The 16845-nt window shown below is 42.9% G+C and overlaps 1 protein-coding gene across 4 annotated transcripts in view; it reads left to right on the top strand.

The window, feature by feature from the left end:
• Positions 1-16357, top strand: part of PSEN2 (presenilin 2) — a 90824-nt gene extending 74467 nt beyond the window's left edge. For all 4 annotated transcript variants that reach the window (XM_088474339.1, XM_088474341.1, XM_088474342.1 and 1 more), the window contains 6 exons: positions 1149-1369; positions 7593-7691; positions 9891-9959; positions 10601-10717; positions 11892-12010; positions 15324-16357. In XM_088474339.1, the coding sequence (XP_088330465.1) occupies positions 1149-1369; positions 7593-7691; positions 9891-9959; positions 10601-10717; positions 11892-12010; positions 15324-15479 (781 nt within the window). In that variant the 3' untranslated portion in view covers positions 15480-16357. The remainder of the gene's footprint in view (positions 1-1148; positions 1370-7592; positions 7692-9890; positions 9960-10600; positions 10718-11891; positions 12011-15323) is intronic.
• The last annotated feature ends 488 nt before the right edge of the window (positions 16358-16845 follow it).

Below are 16845 nucleotides of genomic sequence, written 5' to 3'. Positions count from 1 at the left end.
TGGTGACCAGCACCAGGCTTTACACACCACAGTACTGCAGCTTGGGATCTGCTTTCCCAGCTCAGTTCTGCACATCAATTTTAAAACACATAATACATTTTATCTAAACTCTGCAAATTCCAGGTCCAATATACCAGTTACTGATATTTTGGTAAAGTGTCCAAGGAATGTTTGGCTATTTGTCTTATTTATACATACAATTGAAGTACTTTATTGTATCTTACCTGCCTCCATATGGTTATTTATGTTGGATGTATTCTTTACTGCTAAATTCAATCGTACTATTTTATTGAGTTCCCATATCAAATCTGTGTATTTTGTTTTATCTATCATTTACATTTGTTTTGAATACTATATCTGTTTAATAAACTGTTAAATTAATTCCAGTTCTCTGTCTTCTTGGAAAAGGTACTCACTGGGGACAATACAATTCCCAGCACGGCGATGAAGCTCCCGGGATGAATTGAATAATTGTCCGCACTGTAAATCCACGACTAGAGGATTTCTGCTCACACCCTCCTGAGTATGAGCAAAAACGGCTTCACTATGCCTCAGGCGGTAACAGCGTCGCACCCGGTACTTTAGTCAGAAAATGAGTGTAGCGTGGTCATTAGTCGCCATAAACTGCATCTCTAGACTTAAATGCAGTGCGCGATGCGGACAATAGAATAGCTCTGGCATTCATCTCGGGAGCTACACAACGCTGAGAATGGAATTGTCCCCAATTCTTCTTCTTCACATTATTATTAAATATCCACATTCAGCGCTGTGTGCTTACCTAATAATTTTTCTGCTTTTTTGAGGGGCTACAATCATCTTTTCATGGGTTGCAGGTTGTGGTGTAATAATTACACTAATATTCTTTTTGTATATCACACCAACCCATTTTTATTTTTTAAAAATAATAATTGTAGCATATGTGATCATTGTTATCATTATTTATGCTTTTTCATGCTACTTTATAAATTATAAGGTGAATACGGCACTTGGAATACACAGTGGTGCACCCCTTTTCTGTGCTCAACCAGTATTCTCATGAATGCAGCCTTTTGATTCATTAGAAAATATAGGAATCACTGAGGTAATGAGGCAGTTTGCACTGTTTAATAACATCACTGTTTCTTCTCCATTCTGCTATTCCCTGACAGTGAAGTTTTTAAGACGTACAATGTAGCAATGGACTATCCAACCTTAATCATGGTCATCTGGAACTTTGGTGCAGTGGGAATGATCTGCATCCATTGGAAGGGTCCTCTCCAGTTACAGCAGGCTTATCTTATTATGATTAGTGCTCTTATGGCCCTTGTTTTCATCAAGTATTTGCCGGAGTGGTCAGCTTGGGTTATACTAGGAGCAATATCTGTTTACGGTATGTGTCTGATGTAAGTGACTGATTTTGTATATAATTAAGTGAATTGCTGCTTTGGGAAAATACATTTTGTCAGGGCATATTTTTCAGCAGGGGATCTATTGATCACTATCCCATGCCACATGGACAGTGTAAGTATCGTGGGACGTGTGCTGCCGGCAGCAGTTATTGTGCTAATGACATTCCCTTCATAGAATAACCCTGCTTTTAAAATTTTTTATATTCTATAAAAATGTAGTGACTTTTAAGTGTTATAAAGTTATAATGTCCTCCATTATTACATCTCCCTTTACTTAAAATTAGGTCCCAGTAGCGTCTCCCTGCTGCTCCGCATAATACCTCTCTAACCACTGCTGTACACCACTTTTTCCTGCTGCTCTGCCCCCTTCTATGTCTGCTGCTCTGCCCCTTCCCATCCCTGCATTGTTCCGCATCCCCACTCTGCCCCCATACTTTCCACGTTCCTGGCGGGGAATTCCTCCTCCTTTCCTGCTAGGTTAAGGTCTGTCCTGCCTCCCTAGTGGTGGGAGCCATTTTGAACTGTGCTCTGGCTCCCGCTCTGCATGCGTGTGGCTTTGGTTTGACCATTAATCATCTAGATGCGAGAGCAGTTTGTATTATTAAAGTTACAAAGTAATCATTCCAAGCAGCAGGAACTTGGTCACCTACACAAATAGTCGTATGCTGGCAGGTCAGTAAGGCGGATTTGTATCTTAACCTACAAGTGACTTTAAGTATCCTATCTGGATCAACATTATAATACAATTGTGACCTGCAATACTAGTGACTTGCTGGGCAACTCCATAACAGTCCTCCAGAGCCAGGTGCCTTTTGTCAGGACTGAGGACTCTGGATTCCTCAGGATGGACCCAGATCCCTGCTCACAGGTGGAACGGGAGGTTTGGAGTAGAGATGGTCGTATATAACTCCTCCTTATAAATGTAATAATAGTTTAACGTATGCAGTAGGACAGTATTACTAAGAAGGTGCATAGAGCAAACACTTGGCTAGTACTGTACTAGACACTGGAGCTAAACTGGGACTAGACAGAACAGGCACTGGAGCCAGAGTGGGACCGGACTTGAAGTATACACTGCAGCTGGAGTGGGACCGGACTTGGAGTACAGACTGGAGCCGGAGTGGGGCCAGACTTGCAGCATAAACTGGAGCCGGAGTGGGAGCAGACTAGGAGTATACACTGGAGCTGGAGTGGGACCGGACTATGAGCACAGCCTCGAGCCAGATTGGGACCAGACTAGGAATACACACTGGAGCCGGAGTGGGATTCGTCAGTGAGCCAAAGACAACTAGCCAGGGGTAGAGTCTAGGAAGCTATCGGCAAAGAAGCTCAGAACCCGAATGCTGTCATAGTAGGATACTTATACCCTTGGTCTCGCAGGGATTGGCTGATGCAGTCAGCTAGACACTGGCCTGGCTGTCACTGGAGACTAGCAGTCAGCTGACTGGGACCAATATGGTGGTGCCGAGTGTCCGGAGCCGGCGGGAATGCCTGCCATAGCTTCGAGCCCCCTGAGACCACCACCTTACTGGGAGCCCTTCAACAACGCAGTCAGCCGGCTGGGCCAGCTGTAGCAGCACCCAGCTGTAGCAGCTGCCGGAGCTCCAAGCACCTGAGACCACCACCACGCTGAGGACCTGTCAACAGTGCACTCTGAGAGCCCCCAGGCCAGGACTCCCGCCAAGACAGAGCAGCACGACCCCGAGGGTAAGGACACCTTTTGTGGTGCTGCTAATAACAGCCATCCTTTATGCATATTATTTTTTTCTTTTTTAATTTCAGCTAGTATAGTTTCAGAGCTGGGGGTTCTTATGTCTCTTTTACTCATCTTCCATGCAACAGGGCTGCGCTTAGAGCAAAACCTTCTTTTCACCTGGAAGTGGTCTCTTGGCTCCACTTGAATCAGGGCATTGTGATCCTTTCTTTGGCCCTGCAATACATCTCCGTACGGAGAGGGCTCTCTTTATTCTTTGGACGTTGTCAGGGTTTTGCAGATCTATATCTGGATGGCATAGAACTCGCACTGGACGCATAACTTGTTGGTTCATTGCAATGTTGAAAAAAGAGTCTGGCCGGTTTCCAAACAATCCATGTTTATTATTTTAGGAATTCGCCATGCTCACCTTGGGCTTGACTGCCCATTCCTGAACCTGTGAGAACACATTCCAGCAGATCTTCGGTGCACACCTTTACTACATTTTACTGGTTTAAAACTTTTGTGTAAAGAAATGCCAGCTTTCGATGTAATGTGTTGTGCACCACAACTTCTATGCGTACTCTTACTTGGGGACAGATTTGGGACATCTCCATGGTTCTTCTCCAGTGTTATCCCATGGATGATTAGAGAAATTAGGATTTTTGTATTTACATAGTCCACATTCCTCTAGCGTTCCCGCTATGGTCTTTTACCTGGCCCATTTAGTAGGTGGAAAAATGCCTCCTGCCCTTTTAGGGAGCGCCACACTGATGTTGACTCTCCCTCGTTGCTGAGCGCGGCCAGCACCCACCTCCTCCATGTATTCTCGGACCCCAAACCAATAACAACACGGCACGTAGTGGGCTTGGCAGAGAACCTTGAAGTCAGCTGTGAGCAGGTGATCCAGAAACATATCGGACTGCAACTCTGCATAACCCTGCTCATCCCACCGCTGCTTCTCTGTCCCTGAAGCCTGCATGTCTCCTCTCAGTTGGACAGCGTTTTTCTCTTTTTCTGTTATAGAGCTACAAACACGTCTGTCCAGTTGCATTGTGGTGCACTTAAGAGGCATGTGTAGTCTGATGTCGCAGGAGCATGAGTTGTGATCTTATGGCATGTTGAGAGGACTGAGGGGACCTGAAGGGGCATTGGGGGGTGGTCAGATGACAAAGGGGCATTTGGGGTGAGGAAAGATTTAATTATTATATATAATACTTTTCTACACCCCCAATTCAGAACATGTCACACAGCTGTAGCAACGTGTCGAAACCAGAATTTTGCTTTTCAAAATTTAAATGCCCTTTTCTGTGATCAGTGCCCTGCCCAAAAATATCCTGGAGTGAACACTATTCTCGTAGTCCATCGGGACACACTGTAAAATGCCAAGTCTCATGCACCACTCGTTATACCTTATGGTCAGGGCGGTCTTATTCATAAGGCTGACTAGGCTGAAGCCTAGGGAGCCCCGCAGGGAGAAGTTGCATATTCGTAGTCAGCTGAGGTTTGTTTTGAGACATCAGACCAATAGCGCAATAGTGTCGGAGTTGTTACTCCTCCCTGAGAGGGCACATAACCGCCGCCATCACACAGCTGCTGTTACTACCGCTACCTGAAGGAAGTTCTCTTTCCTCCAGACCTCACGGACACACGGACAGGAGATTCCGCAGGACTTGCAGGGATTCCAGCTGTCCACCATCGAGTGCAGAGCAAGGATACCCCACCATAGGGGTGAAGCCAACTGGATTGAAGCTGCCCACACCAGGATAGACCCTGTAGCCTACTGTATAAGTGCATAGTGTGGGATGACACACACAAGGACATCCAAAATCCTGATGACCACCTTCAGGGTGAGAAAGACATATGGTGTGCCCACCATATAGGAAGAGGCCCCAAACCAGCAAGGGTCATCTTACATATCCCATTCCCAGTGTGTGACTGCACTCTCAGGAGACGCTACACTTTGTAGGATTGATGTAGAACTTCTACATGTCCTAATAGAACAAATACCATATATACTCGAGTATAAGCCGAGTTTTTCAGCACATTTTTTGTGCTGAAAAAGTACCCCCTCGGCTTATACTCGAGTGAAGTGTAGCGCTGACCGGACGGAGTTCGGTCAGCGCTACACAGCACAAACACACAGCCGCCGGAGCCGGCAGCTGTGTGTTTGCTGTAATCAGCAGCCGCTGAGAGTCTGTTAGACTCTCAGCGGCTGCTGCTGCTCCCATTGAGGGAGCCATCGTCCGGCTCCCGCAGTGGGTAATGGGAGAGACGTCATGAGTAATGACGTCTCTCCCATGCAAAGCGGCCGGAGGAGCTGTTAGCGGCGGGACCAGGAGCGGGAGTTTCAGGTAAGTGATTTTTTTTTTTTTATTCTTATTACGTCTCTCTCTCTACCACTGGGGGTACTACCAGGGGGGGATTACTACAGGGGGCACTAAAAGGGGAGATTACCACTGGGGGTACTACCAGGGGGGGGATTACTACTGGGGGCATTAAAAGGGGATTACCACTGGGGGCACTAGCAGGGGGGGATTACTACTGGAGGCACTGAAAGGGGCGATTACCACTGGGGGCACTACCAGGAGGGATTACTACTGGGGGCACAACCAGGGGGAATTACTACTGGGGGCACTAACAGCTGCTGCCATTTCCCACCCTAGGCTTATACTCGAGTCAATAAGTTTTCCCAGTTTTTTTCTGGTAAAAGTAGGTACCTCGGCTTATATTCGGGTCGACTTATACTCGAGTATATACGGTACATAAGACTTTAGTTTCACCTCCTACATTCTTTTCTTTTATTCGTATTAACACCCCCACATAAAGTACAATCAATTCATTTTCTTATATAACCACTATTAATAAGATAATATACTGCTTCCTTATTGTAGTGAAGCAAATTGTCTCTTATATTAAAACAATTATCCATAAATTGTATATTTTTTTTAATAAATAACAAATGTATTCACTTCAAAATATGAGAATATTCAACAGTTATTCCCCCAAAATGTGCTTTCTACTCATGCAATAAAAAAAAATTTTTTGACTAGAATTCTTCAGAATTCTCAAAATTGATGTACTGCAGTCTAGTACCTACCGTACCAGGGTCAGGGTCTCAGCTTTAGTGGGGTGAAAGGCTGTCAGCTTTAGTGGGGGCCCGTCAGCTTTAGTGGGGGCTCGAAATACCTGAAAGCCTGGGGGCCAGGCCATGGGTTAATATGACCCTGCCCATGGTACGTCTCCAGTGTCACACAATGGACTACAAGAAAAGTATTTAGCGTAAGTACAAAAATCCCTTTATTGTGTTGACTGGAGGCTGAGACCTCAGGAGATTGTAAACCCAAATGGTCTCCGTGTTGTGGGATAACAATGTCCTATGAAATTACAGAGCAAGATCTGTCTCTGTAATCATAACCCAACCTGTTTATGACCGTAGGTACTTTTGGGCCCCCCTGTAATCCTTTTTGACTAGTTGCATGTATTTCGTTCAGTGCGCAAAACAGCTGTGAGGTATACAAGAAATTGTACCGGGAACTAGCACAGTGTAGTCTGCGGAAACCGGTTTCCATGGAAACACTTTTTTACTTGCAGGTATCGGTGAGATTCCTGCTAGGGATGACCATCGATGGTAAGCAATCATTGGTTGGTTAACCACCGATGGTCGATGGTTTTTGCTCTGTAACAGGGTCAGACTGAGACACGGGAATTTGCCGGGTTGATAGACCCGTGTATTTCCCAGGTCTTATAACTGTAATGAGTACTGGTAACCATTCGCTCAGTAGATAATGATAGGTTTGTAGAGGATAAGATTATGAGGAAGACTGTTTAAATTACACCCCTTTTCCACCAAAATTCCGCCCGTGTTAAACCCTGCTATTTACCTGGGTTGGATTGCCGGGTCACTCAACCCGACGATCCAACCCTCCCCTTTTACACCAGGGAGCCTTCCGGGTTAACCCTGCAATAACCCGGGTTTTAGCTCCGGTGTAAAAGGGGTATTAACTTCCTATGGTTGTTTTAAGTAACCATAACATTAGAACCTAATTTTTAAATAATTTTTAGATGACCTATTTCTAATCCATTGTTTACAAAAATAATATTTTTAATGTTAGATTTAATTTTTTTATGTAAACTCACATACCTTTATTCCGAGTTTCTTAGTCTTTTCCTGAAAATAATGTGAATATGTAAAGTGATTTGCAAAAATTGTTGTGACGGTGTGTGATTTGCTGTGTGTTTACCTCATGCGGCACTCATACATAGCACATTCACCTCGTTCATTATTATCTATATCAGCTATAATACATATAGTATGTATAGTTGCCAGGTTTTTAGGACTTCCAATTCTTACATTAGCAGCTCCAGATTGTTAAGGTAAAGGGTGATAAAGGCCATTCAGCACATGCTTGTCCCTATTACTGGGACAACAGATCATAAATCCGTATTAGATTGTACTGAGCATGCAGCTACTGTATTGTTTTATAACTATACTGTGTTTTTGCCAACAGATCTTCTGGCTGTTTTGTGCCCAAAGGGCCCTTTGAGGATGCTTGTGGAAACTGCACAGGAGAGGAATGAGCCTATATTTCCAGCTTTAATATATTCCTGTAAGTATGAATTTATTCATGTGGTGGTCTTGCATGATTTTGTCTGGATGTCACCAATGTTTCAACAATCAAGACAATTGTTTAACGTTCTGCTAATAGCCTTTATTGTCTGCTTATGAGATAATTACATTTAATTGGACCCGTCACCATGATTTAGGAGTATTTATCAAAGCTTGAAGAGAGATAAAATTGTGAGAGATAAGTACCAACCAATCAGATCCTAACTGTCATTTTTCAAACACGGCCTGTAAAATGTAAGTTAGGCCGGGGACACATCGTTCTGATGTGTATCTCGGTCAATTGCACTACCGATGGGATGAGATGTCGGCCAGCCGTACACACTGAATGATCACACGCTATATAGTTCATGGCTGCATTCAGCTGTGTGCTGTCGGCTGCCGGGTCTTCCCATCTGCCGACCCCGATGGGCGGGAGTGCGCGGTAGCACGTACACAACAGACGATGTGTACGATATGTCCCTACAATCCGCGGGATCGGACGACATATTGAAGCTGATTGGTTAGAACTTTAAAATTGTGAAGTTTGGTAGATCATGTGCGTTGAAGTGAACCATGAATACATTTATTGGATTGTGTGGAAGATATGCAGTTTATTTATTCATTTATTTATCTCAATGCAATTAAATTGGTGTGTTTTCTGTAATTCTTTACTTCAATATCATGTTCTGCCACATAAACTGGAAGAGCATTTTCTCAAGCGGGGTAATATATGATGCCTTACTGTGCAATCCAGTTAATTTCTGACTGGATCTTCTAAAAGTCCAATGTACTTTGTATGGGGTAATTCCATGACAATTCATACAATCCACAATGACAAATTGTGATTGGTTTTTAAATTGTTGTTTTATGAATTAAGCTTAAAACATTTAAACTCATGCTATACAAATAGAATTAATAGTTGTGATTTAGTTTGATTACATTTCTTCCACACACAAGAAGATATGTATGTACAGGTCAATAAAAGCTATTCATTATACATTGAGTGGCCAAATTATTATGACCACCGGGTTAATGCTTTGTTAGGCCATCTTTTCTCCCGGCTTGAATTCTTCTAGGCATAGATTCTACTATTTGTCGGTATGTTGTGTGGGGAATATTAGCCCAAATGTGTTGAACTGCATCTCTATCAGCCTGAAGAGTTGTGACGATGCAAGAACGCTTTTGTGCTGTTGTCTACATAATCTCTTCCTACTATTTGTTTGGTGTAATTGAAAACGTGATTCATCAGAACACATGATCCCTTTATTAATCATTTACTGTTCAATTCCTATGTTCCTTAAACAAACTGGAGGTGTTTCACACTGTTTGAAGCAGATAACAATGGTATATGGACAGGCCTTATGCTTCTGTTATGTCATGTGTACTGTTCATGGAGAGGCCATCTGAATTGGTCCCTGACTCAGATTATCCGTAACTTGATGCACTGTTGCCCGTCTGTGGGACTGAATAAGTCTGCCCACTCTCCCTACCGTTCGGGCATCCAGATGCCATTTATGACCACAGGCCTTGTGCTCAGACCTAGGTCTTTGTCTGCTGGTTCACTCTGTGTACACATTACCAACTGCCGCCTTAGAACAATTCACCAGTGCAGCGGTTTTGCTAATTCGTGCACCGCTGCTACGAACACAACAATCATTCCATGTTCAGAGTCTATCAGATGGCGTTCTTTACCCATTATTTCATGAGTGATGCTCTACATCGGTCTCTGCAGACCTTCGCCTTTCTGTTCTACTACAGATTCGGACATCCTACATCAGCATTATGTGCGGAATAGCTACTTTGCATAAAATAGTCTGGTGTTTATCCAGTTTTTTTTTAACTATATCCTTCAACTACTACAGAATGCCTGACAAATATGCTCATCTACCATATTCTTCTGGTTTCCTATACTAAGTACAAATATAATGGCTTACAGATGCTGATTTGGTTAAGAAATACCATTTCCCTTTCTCACCTCTTTGCTATACCTATTTCTACCACGTATTTCAAGACTTGCCACTTGTAACCAATGTACTGTATGTATTGTAATTTTAGTAGATTATAAAAATCAGCTGAGACAAAGGTTTACAGTAATTCTAAATCAAGATAATGCACTGTGCGAGGGGCTGGTTACAGAGCACATTCTTTCACATGTTTTTGAATGAACCATATTATTATAACTTTTTATTTGATTTAAAAGCTGCCATGGTATGGACAGTGGGAATGGCGGATTCCGATAACACTGAGCGAAGAGTAAATCAGAATGCAGGTAAGATACAGTAAGTGTTTTTATAAAGGAACTTATACTAGTGTGTTTGTAGTAGATTGGATCATTTTAACATTAACTAAACTGATGTCTGAATTGACTGTGATTAATTATGATCCTTACTTTGTTTCACATAAAAATTGTCCCTTTGCGTTTGCCTCGTGGAAGTATTTAATGTACTAAAACATAGTTGCTAAATATACTGTCAGAGCATACCATTCACTAGGAAGCTATTGTTTGTAATCCATAAAACCGTTATTTTCTGCCAAAGACCTTCTGTTAATTTTAATCATGTATGATAATTCCTTCACAATAAAATGACTTGTGGGTGTGGTCTAATAGCAAGAGGCAGGCTGACATTCTATGGGTGTGGTGTAATTTGAGTGGGGGGTGTGACCAGGTAGGTCACTTAGGTTCCAAAAATGTTGTATGGAAATAGTTTCACAGCCTGTACAGAGTTAACAAACAACTATGGGTAGCATAGACATCAATTTGGCACAATTAATCAAATATGCCATTATAGCGCTTTTAAATTGTTTACACACCTTTGCCTAACAGTTTTGAGAACAATTGTGATCACACAAACTTAATAATGTCTAAAGTGCAAAACAATTTACAGAACACTTTGTCCTCTTACATTTTAGGAGATTGTGCACAAGGGACTATAAATCACATATCGCAAGCGGACAGAGAAGATACAGAGGTCCAAATTCAAACACCTAACAACAGAACGGCATCTATTGATAATGAAGACGAGGAAAGTAAGTTTGATTTGGGCTTTGCCACGATTAGTAGTCATGAAAATAACTTTAGCTGCTGTCTAGCTTTGTCCGTGTGGAAGTGCAGGCATATCGCACACACAGGACTTGTGACTCCACCATTGTTTCTATTAATACATATTACACAATGAAGGGACCTTTTCAGTTACAGTCCCAGATAACCAGAAGTAACTTAGCAGTGTAGTGAATCAGCGAGTAGAGTCAGTACATTACTGATTGTATAGAAGGATGTTAGTAACAGACCTCACCATGACCATTGTGTAAAATACTAATGAGTCATATCAAAAAGAGATGAATAAATTAGAATCAAATTAGAAAAGCCTTACATGGTTACTGGGCTTCACAACAACACTTCAGGAAAATTAAAATATCTTAAAATGTACAATTTAGAAGAGAGAAGGGTCTCAGGTAATATGATAGATATTCATTTATTGAGGGTATTGACAGATATTAGGAAGAAAACCTATTTATACCAGAGACTGATAAGTGTTAGGAATCCATGTGATATCTTACAGCAAATATACTGTACATATAGTTGATTTTTTTTATCCACCTTCAGTTGTCTTTTACTTGCCCTACAGTAACTTTTACTAAATATTTTTTTTTAAAAATTGAAAGCTTGAAAGATTAACCATTATAGAAGGAGATGTACAAGCCTTTAAAGAAAACGCAAACATTGGTGGGCAGACTTGGGTGTCCCACACCACCATGTTTCTTTTATGTCTTCTTCATACGCAAGTTGTCACAGAAATGTCTTGAAGTCACATGAGAATATAGAAACCTCCATAGTTTCCGTCTATGTAACATTGGAGGCACAGGCCAGCAGCAGTTTCTCAGAGACTTTCACTTGTCTTGGTGCTCTGCCTAAAATGCAATATGTGAAGATTTGAAAAAGCTCCATCCACAATAGATTGTATTGCAGTGACATCTGTGGCAAAATAAAGTTATAACCAACATGAAGGGAGAGCACCTGTCTCTTCAACCTGTAATATGATGTGTTCAATACCGCATAAAATTATCCAACACGTCTGGCGTCGGAGTATGAGACACATGTAAAATTAGCGCTTAAAGAATGAAACTGTTCCAATGTTTGTTACAGCAAAGTGCTATTAGACATGAAATATTTATGTAGCATTTCCCATCTGCTTACCTGTAGGGGGAGTAAAGCTTGGGCTTGGAGACTTCATATTCTACAGTGTACTTGTTGGGAAAGCTGCAGCAACAGCTAGTGGAGACTGGAATACCACACTCGCCTGTTTTGTTGCCATATTAATAGTAAGTAGTCCCCTAATTTCGTGTATGTGAGATATTACTTTTATTGGCTCACACAACAGTTACTGTAAATCACCACGTTGTAAATCAGTGGGGTCTCCTCACAATCCTGCCATTTCCATTTCTTGTAATAAATAGCTGGTAGAGGAGGGATCACTGTCAGGGCTGGTAGTGACATCAGTAGGTGTGTGATGATTGCAGCATCTCATTGGAAAGGACTGCAGCCCATCCAGTCTGATGCTGCACCTGCTTGAATAGCTAAAACAAGACCAGTCCACGTGTTCTGACATCTCTAATTTCTTTGCTATTAGATGCTGGTGGAATCATTTGGATACACCCACTGAAGTACTTCATAGAAGGTCCATCACTACCTAACTTTACAGATTAAAAGTCAATTGATTTTAAATATTTATTCACATGTAGTTGTAATAATATATCTATATCCGACCTACCACAAGCCATCAATCCTCCCCACATGTCTAATGTTTTTATGCCATCAGATCTCTTCGCGTGCAATGTATATACCCATCATCGGACTGCCCGCATGCCCTGAGAGCTACTCACCTTTATAGTGAGCAGCCGTCGGCTCAGCGCTGTCCTCCTGGTACCTTTCCCGTCTCTCTGTAAATGATGGTACTCTGTAATGTTAGGACTCCCCAACAGAAGGCGTGTGCTGTATGTAGATGTACAATTAGCCATTAGACTTGGAATCCCACCTATTAATCCACTGTACTGAGGGTAATGTTGGTCTATGCCTAGTGCTTTTTTCACAAGGGATTCACATAAATTTCTACTATTCCCAGATTGACCATTTGACACACATAGTTTATTAAAAGTCCCAGATCCCCAAAAAACTTGAAAATATTGGCTGAAAAGTATGGAGGGTTTTAGAGTCTAAGGGGTAAATATACTAAGGATCATGTTTGGGCGAGATTGCATTCACGTGCGAGTTTCCGCTGATTTTGCAACTCTGAGATTTACAAAAGACAAACCCAAGTGCAAAAATACGATCCCGCATAGAAATAGACACGCCATCCCGCACAGAAGTCAATACACCATTAAACTGACACGCGAGTACTTTCCATTGACAGGAATACAACTTACAGATATACTAAGAATCGATTTTCAAAATATGTTCGAACACGGAGCAGAGTAGAAGAAATAGAAGTGCCTGTGAGCAGCACGTTTTGCCGAAGCACTGCACAGATCAGTCAGATCTGTGCAGTGCTTTTCTGTGTGACTGTGTAAATAAAGGGTTAAAAATCAAAACAAAAAATCAAAGTAGGGTTCCCCCCAAAAGGATAAACAGCCCTGGACATCTGAGCTCGTTTTGACACTGGAAATTTTGGGGAAAAATGGCGTGTGGTTCCCCCGTATTTCCAGTAGCGAGCACTGGACTCAACCAGCCAGAGGGTAATACCAGAGCAGGGGGAAACATCACTGGTTCCCCGTCCCATCACATTAATCAGCCTCAAACTGGGAAAGTGGGGACCCCAGGGCACCTTTATCCCCATTGTAAAGAAAGTATTTACTTGAAGAAAGACAAGACATGCGCACACCAAATATGTTAATCGCTAGGAAAGGGGGTCCTGACTTTCCGATGAATCCCAGGGCTGGGTTTGGGGCTAGTTAATGTGATGGCAGAGGGACCACATTGTGTGTCTCCTTGCTATGGCACTACGGGGGATCCCCATTTTTCTACTGACAGTTCTAGACTGGGCTCATACATCCAGGGATGGTTATGGTTTGTGGTGGGAGGCCCACACTGATTTTCTCATTTTTAATCCTTTATTTACACAGTCATACACAAAAGCACTGCACAGATCTGACTGATCTGTGCAGGGCTCAGCGGAGTCTAATGAGAAGGGCCAATGCGACTGAATTTCCACACTATACAAAACGATCAGTATCACCATTGGCTCAAAAAAGACAGGCAAACGTGTTTCTGAGGAAATCTATGATTTTGGTCGCAATAAACACACAGGAATCCCACGTCCATTGTGTTTCGGCAAATAACGGTTCTTTGTAAATTTACCCCCAAGATGTTCTGGGTCTGCTTTTTTAAACAAGGCTTCACTAATGAAATTTTATGAATGCCTGCAAAATGCCCTGCTTGCCAACTCTGGAGTTTTTATTGAACATCCCTCATCAATTTCTGTACTCATTAATTGTAAACAAACTTCCATATTGTTCATGCTTGTTAGTCCTTGGTTGAGCCTCTCTACAAGTAGGTGGGAGGGTTCCTTCCGGACTCTTGCTGCTGCGAAGTACCTGACAATCAGGGGATACAGTCAATATCCCGACACATGGGATGCCAGCGCTTAGAATCCTGACGCTGGAATCCTGACACCTGTTAGAATCCCGGCGCCGGCATCCTGAGCCCGTCATCCCGAAGGTAAGTAGCGGGGGGAGGGTTAGGGTTAAGATGGGTACACACTAGACGATATATCGTCCGTCTGACTATATCGCTGACGATGTGCACTCCCATGCGTCATCAGCGACATCGCCCGTCGGCCCTGCATGTAGGTCCAATGGGCTATATCGTCAGCGGGAGCCATGCTGCAGAATGTCATAAACACTTACCTGTGCTAGCACCCCGCCGGATCCCGTCGCTAACGAGGTCGGTACACACTATGTCTAGTGTGTACCGGCCTTAAGGCACTAGGGGGACGGTTAGGTTTAGAGTGCGGGGAAGGAGGAGGTTAGGTTTAGGCACCAAGGAGGGTGTGGTAGGATACCTACCGATAGGTGTCTGTATCATAACCCTGTCAGAATGCCGGCTTCAGGATTCTGATCACCAGGCTTCCGAGCTCCGGCATCCCGTACCCAACCCCTTCATAGTCTGCACTGCAGTAATACGGCTGCATTGCGACATGCACTGATACAGTATTGGACTGACAGGGCTTCCGTTGCTATGTGAGTCTTGTAGAACCATACTTTTTCAGTGTATGACATGGCTACATAGATGGATTGCAACCCCTGGACCATCAGGGACTCAGGTGGCAGGAGGTGCTGCCCAAGACACCAGGTAGAAGTGCAGCATATGCCATGGCTCAGTCCGCTCCAGTTGCCACACACTAGAACTCTACAAATAAGAGCTCTGTCAGGGGAGCTGCCACAGATTTGCTGCAGCTGCGATGGTCTCCTTTTTAAATGAAAAATTTTGGTCCATTGGGGGGAAAGGGAGGGGAGGGTTCCAGGGACTTGGAACACATCCTGAGTGCACAACTGTTCTTGTAAAGCCACTGTCACATCTTTCAACAGGATTAGCCTGTATTATACAGATTTGTTTGTAATATTTATGTTTCCTTTCTAGGGTTTATGTCTGACTCTATTGCTGCTAGCAGTTTTCAAGAAGGCCCTGCCTGCTCTACCAATCTCCATCACGTTTGGCCTGGTGTTCTACTTCTCTACAGATAACATTGTGCGGCCTTTCATGGACACCCTGGCCTCTCATCAGTTGTACATATAATAGTGATTACCCCTGACCATGTCTTAAATCTGTGAAGAATGTATTTTTAACCCTTTGTGCATCATATAGCAGGGATACTACAACCAATATATAATTAAAGGAACAAAACCAAAGTTTTAATTTGGTGTACTTTAGTAGGAGGACAGTCACCGTGCGTTACAGATCAAGATGCATTACAAGGAAGCAGCAAAATGTGGAACTGTCCTTTTTTGTTATGTAGTAAAAAATACTCATCAATTTAATTATGGGACCTATAATTAGAATATGTGCTTTATGTCTAGTCTACAAAAACATAGGAGCGTATTTACTAAGCTAGTGTAATCCATAGTTACAAATAAGATGGCATTTGTCTGACTACACTAGCCTGCAGATAACTGATTGCTCTGGCACAGTATTAGATTTTTGCACCATGTTTTTAAACAGCATTATAATATTAAACAGGGGGGGTTTCTGCCAAATTTGGCATATGAAGTGCAATGGTTTCCTTAATGTGGCTATAGTAAATCTGTACTGACAGTGCAGTCATATTGCAGTGAGGACAGACGGTCTGTATCTGCTCTACAACGTAGCCAATACTTTATCATTCCTCTGGACAAAAACATTTCAAAACATCTGTCTACAGTTTCTTTACAACCCCACAAAAGGTCAATAATATATGACCAAAGGATCTAATTATGATCTACTTTTTTTCCTCAATGAATGCACTTCTCTTGGACATTTCACAGATAAAGTAACAAAGGAATATATACCAGAAAAGTAAAATCTTTATTGGTTCTCCAGTGATGGAGAATCTGCTGTGGAGTATCCTGTGCAATAAATAAGCACACAACAATTTTCAAATTAAGCAAGGCTCCCCAAAACCTTCATTCACTATATATATATATATATATTAGGGGTGAGCGGGTTCGGATTTCTGAAATCCGAACCCCCCCGAGCCCCCCCGATCCGAGTCCGATCCGAGTCAGGCTCGACTTTTCCCGCCTGACTCGGATCTGAAATCGAGGCAAAACGTCATCATCCCGCCTTCCGAGTCTCGCGGGTTTTGGATCCTATATAAGGTACCCGCGTCGGCGCCATTTTCTCACTCGGCTGTGGACAGTGAAGAGGGAGGGTGGGAGTTAGGGCTGTGTAGTGTAGTGTAGTGTAGTGTAGTGTAGTGCTGCTGTTGTCCACTACTTCAAAGTCCATAGGGGCTGGCTGTGTTGTGCTGTGCTGCTGTTGTTAATAGGGGCTGTGTCCACTACTTCAAAGTCCATAGGGGCTGGCTGGACTGTGTTGTGCAGTCAGTTCTCCATAGGGGCTGTGTCCACTCCAAAGTCCTGTGCAGTGTCCCAGTCCTAAAGGAGTGCTGTAGTGTTGTCCAGGG

Source organism: Taudactylus pleione, unplaced genomic scaffold (genome assembly GCF_031769625.1).
Source record: "Taudactylus pleione unplaced genomic scaffold, aTauple2 ptg000154l, whole genome shotgun sequence".
Taxonomy (NCBI): domain Eukaryota; kingdom Metazoa; phylum Chordata; class Amphibia; order Anura; family Myobatrachidae; genus Taudactylus; species Taudactylus pleione.
This window is presented reverse-complemented; position numbering and strand designations above follow the sequence as displayed.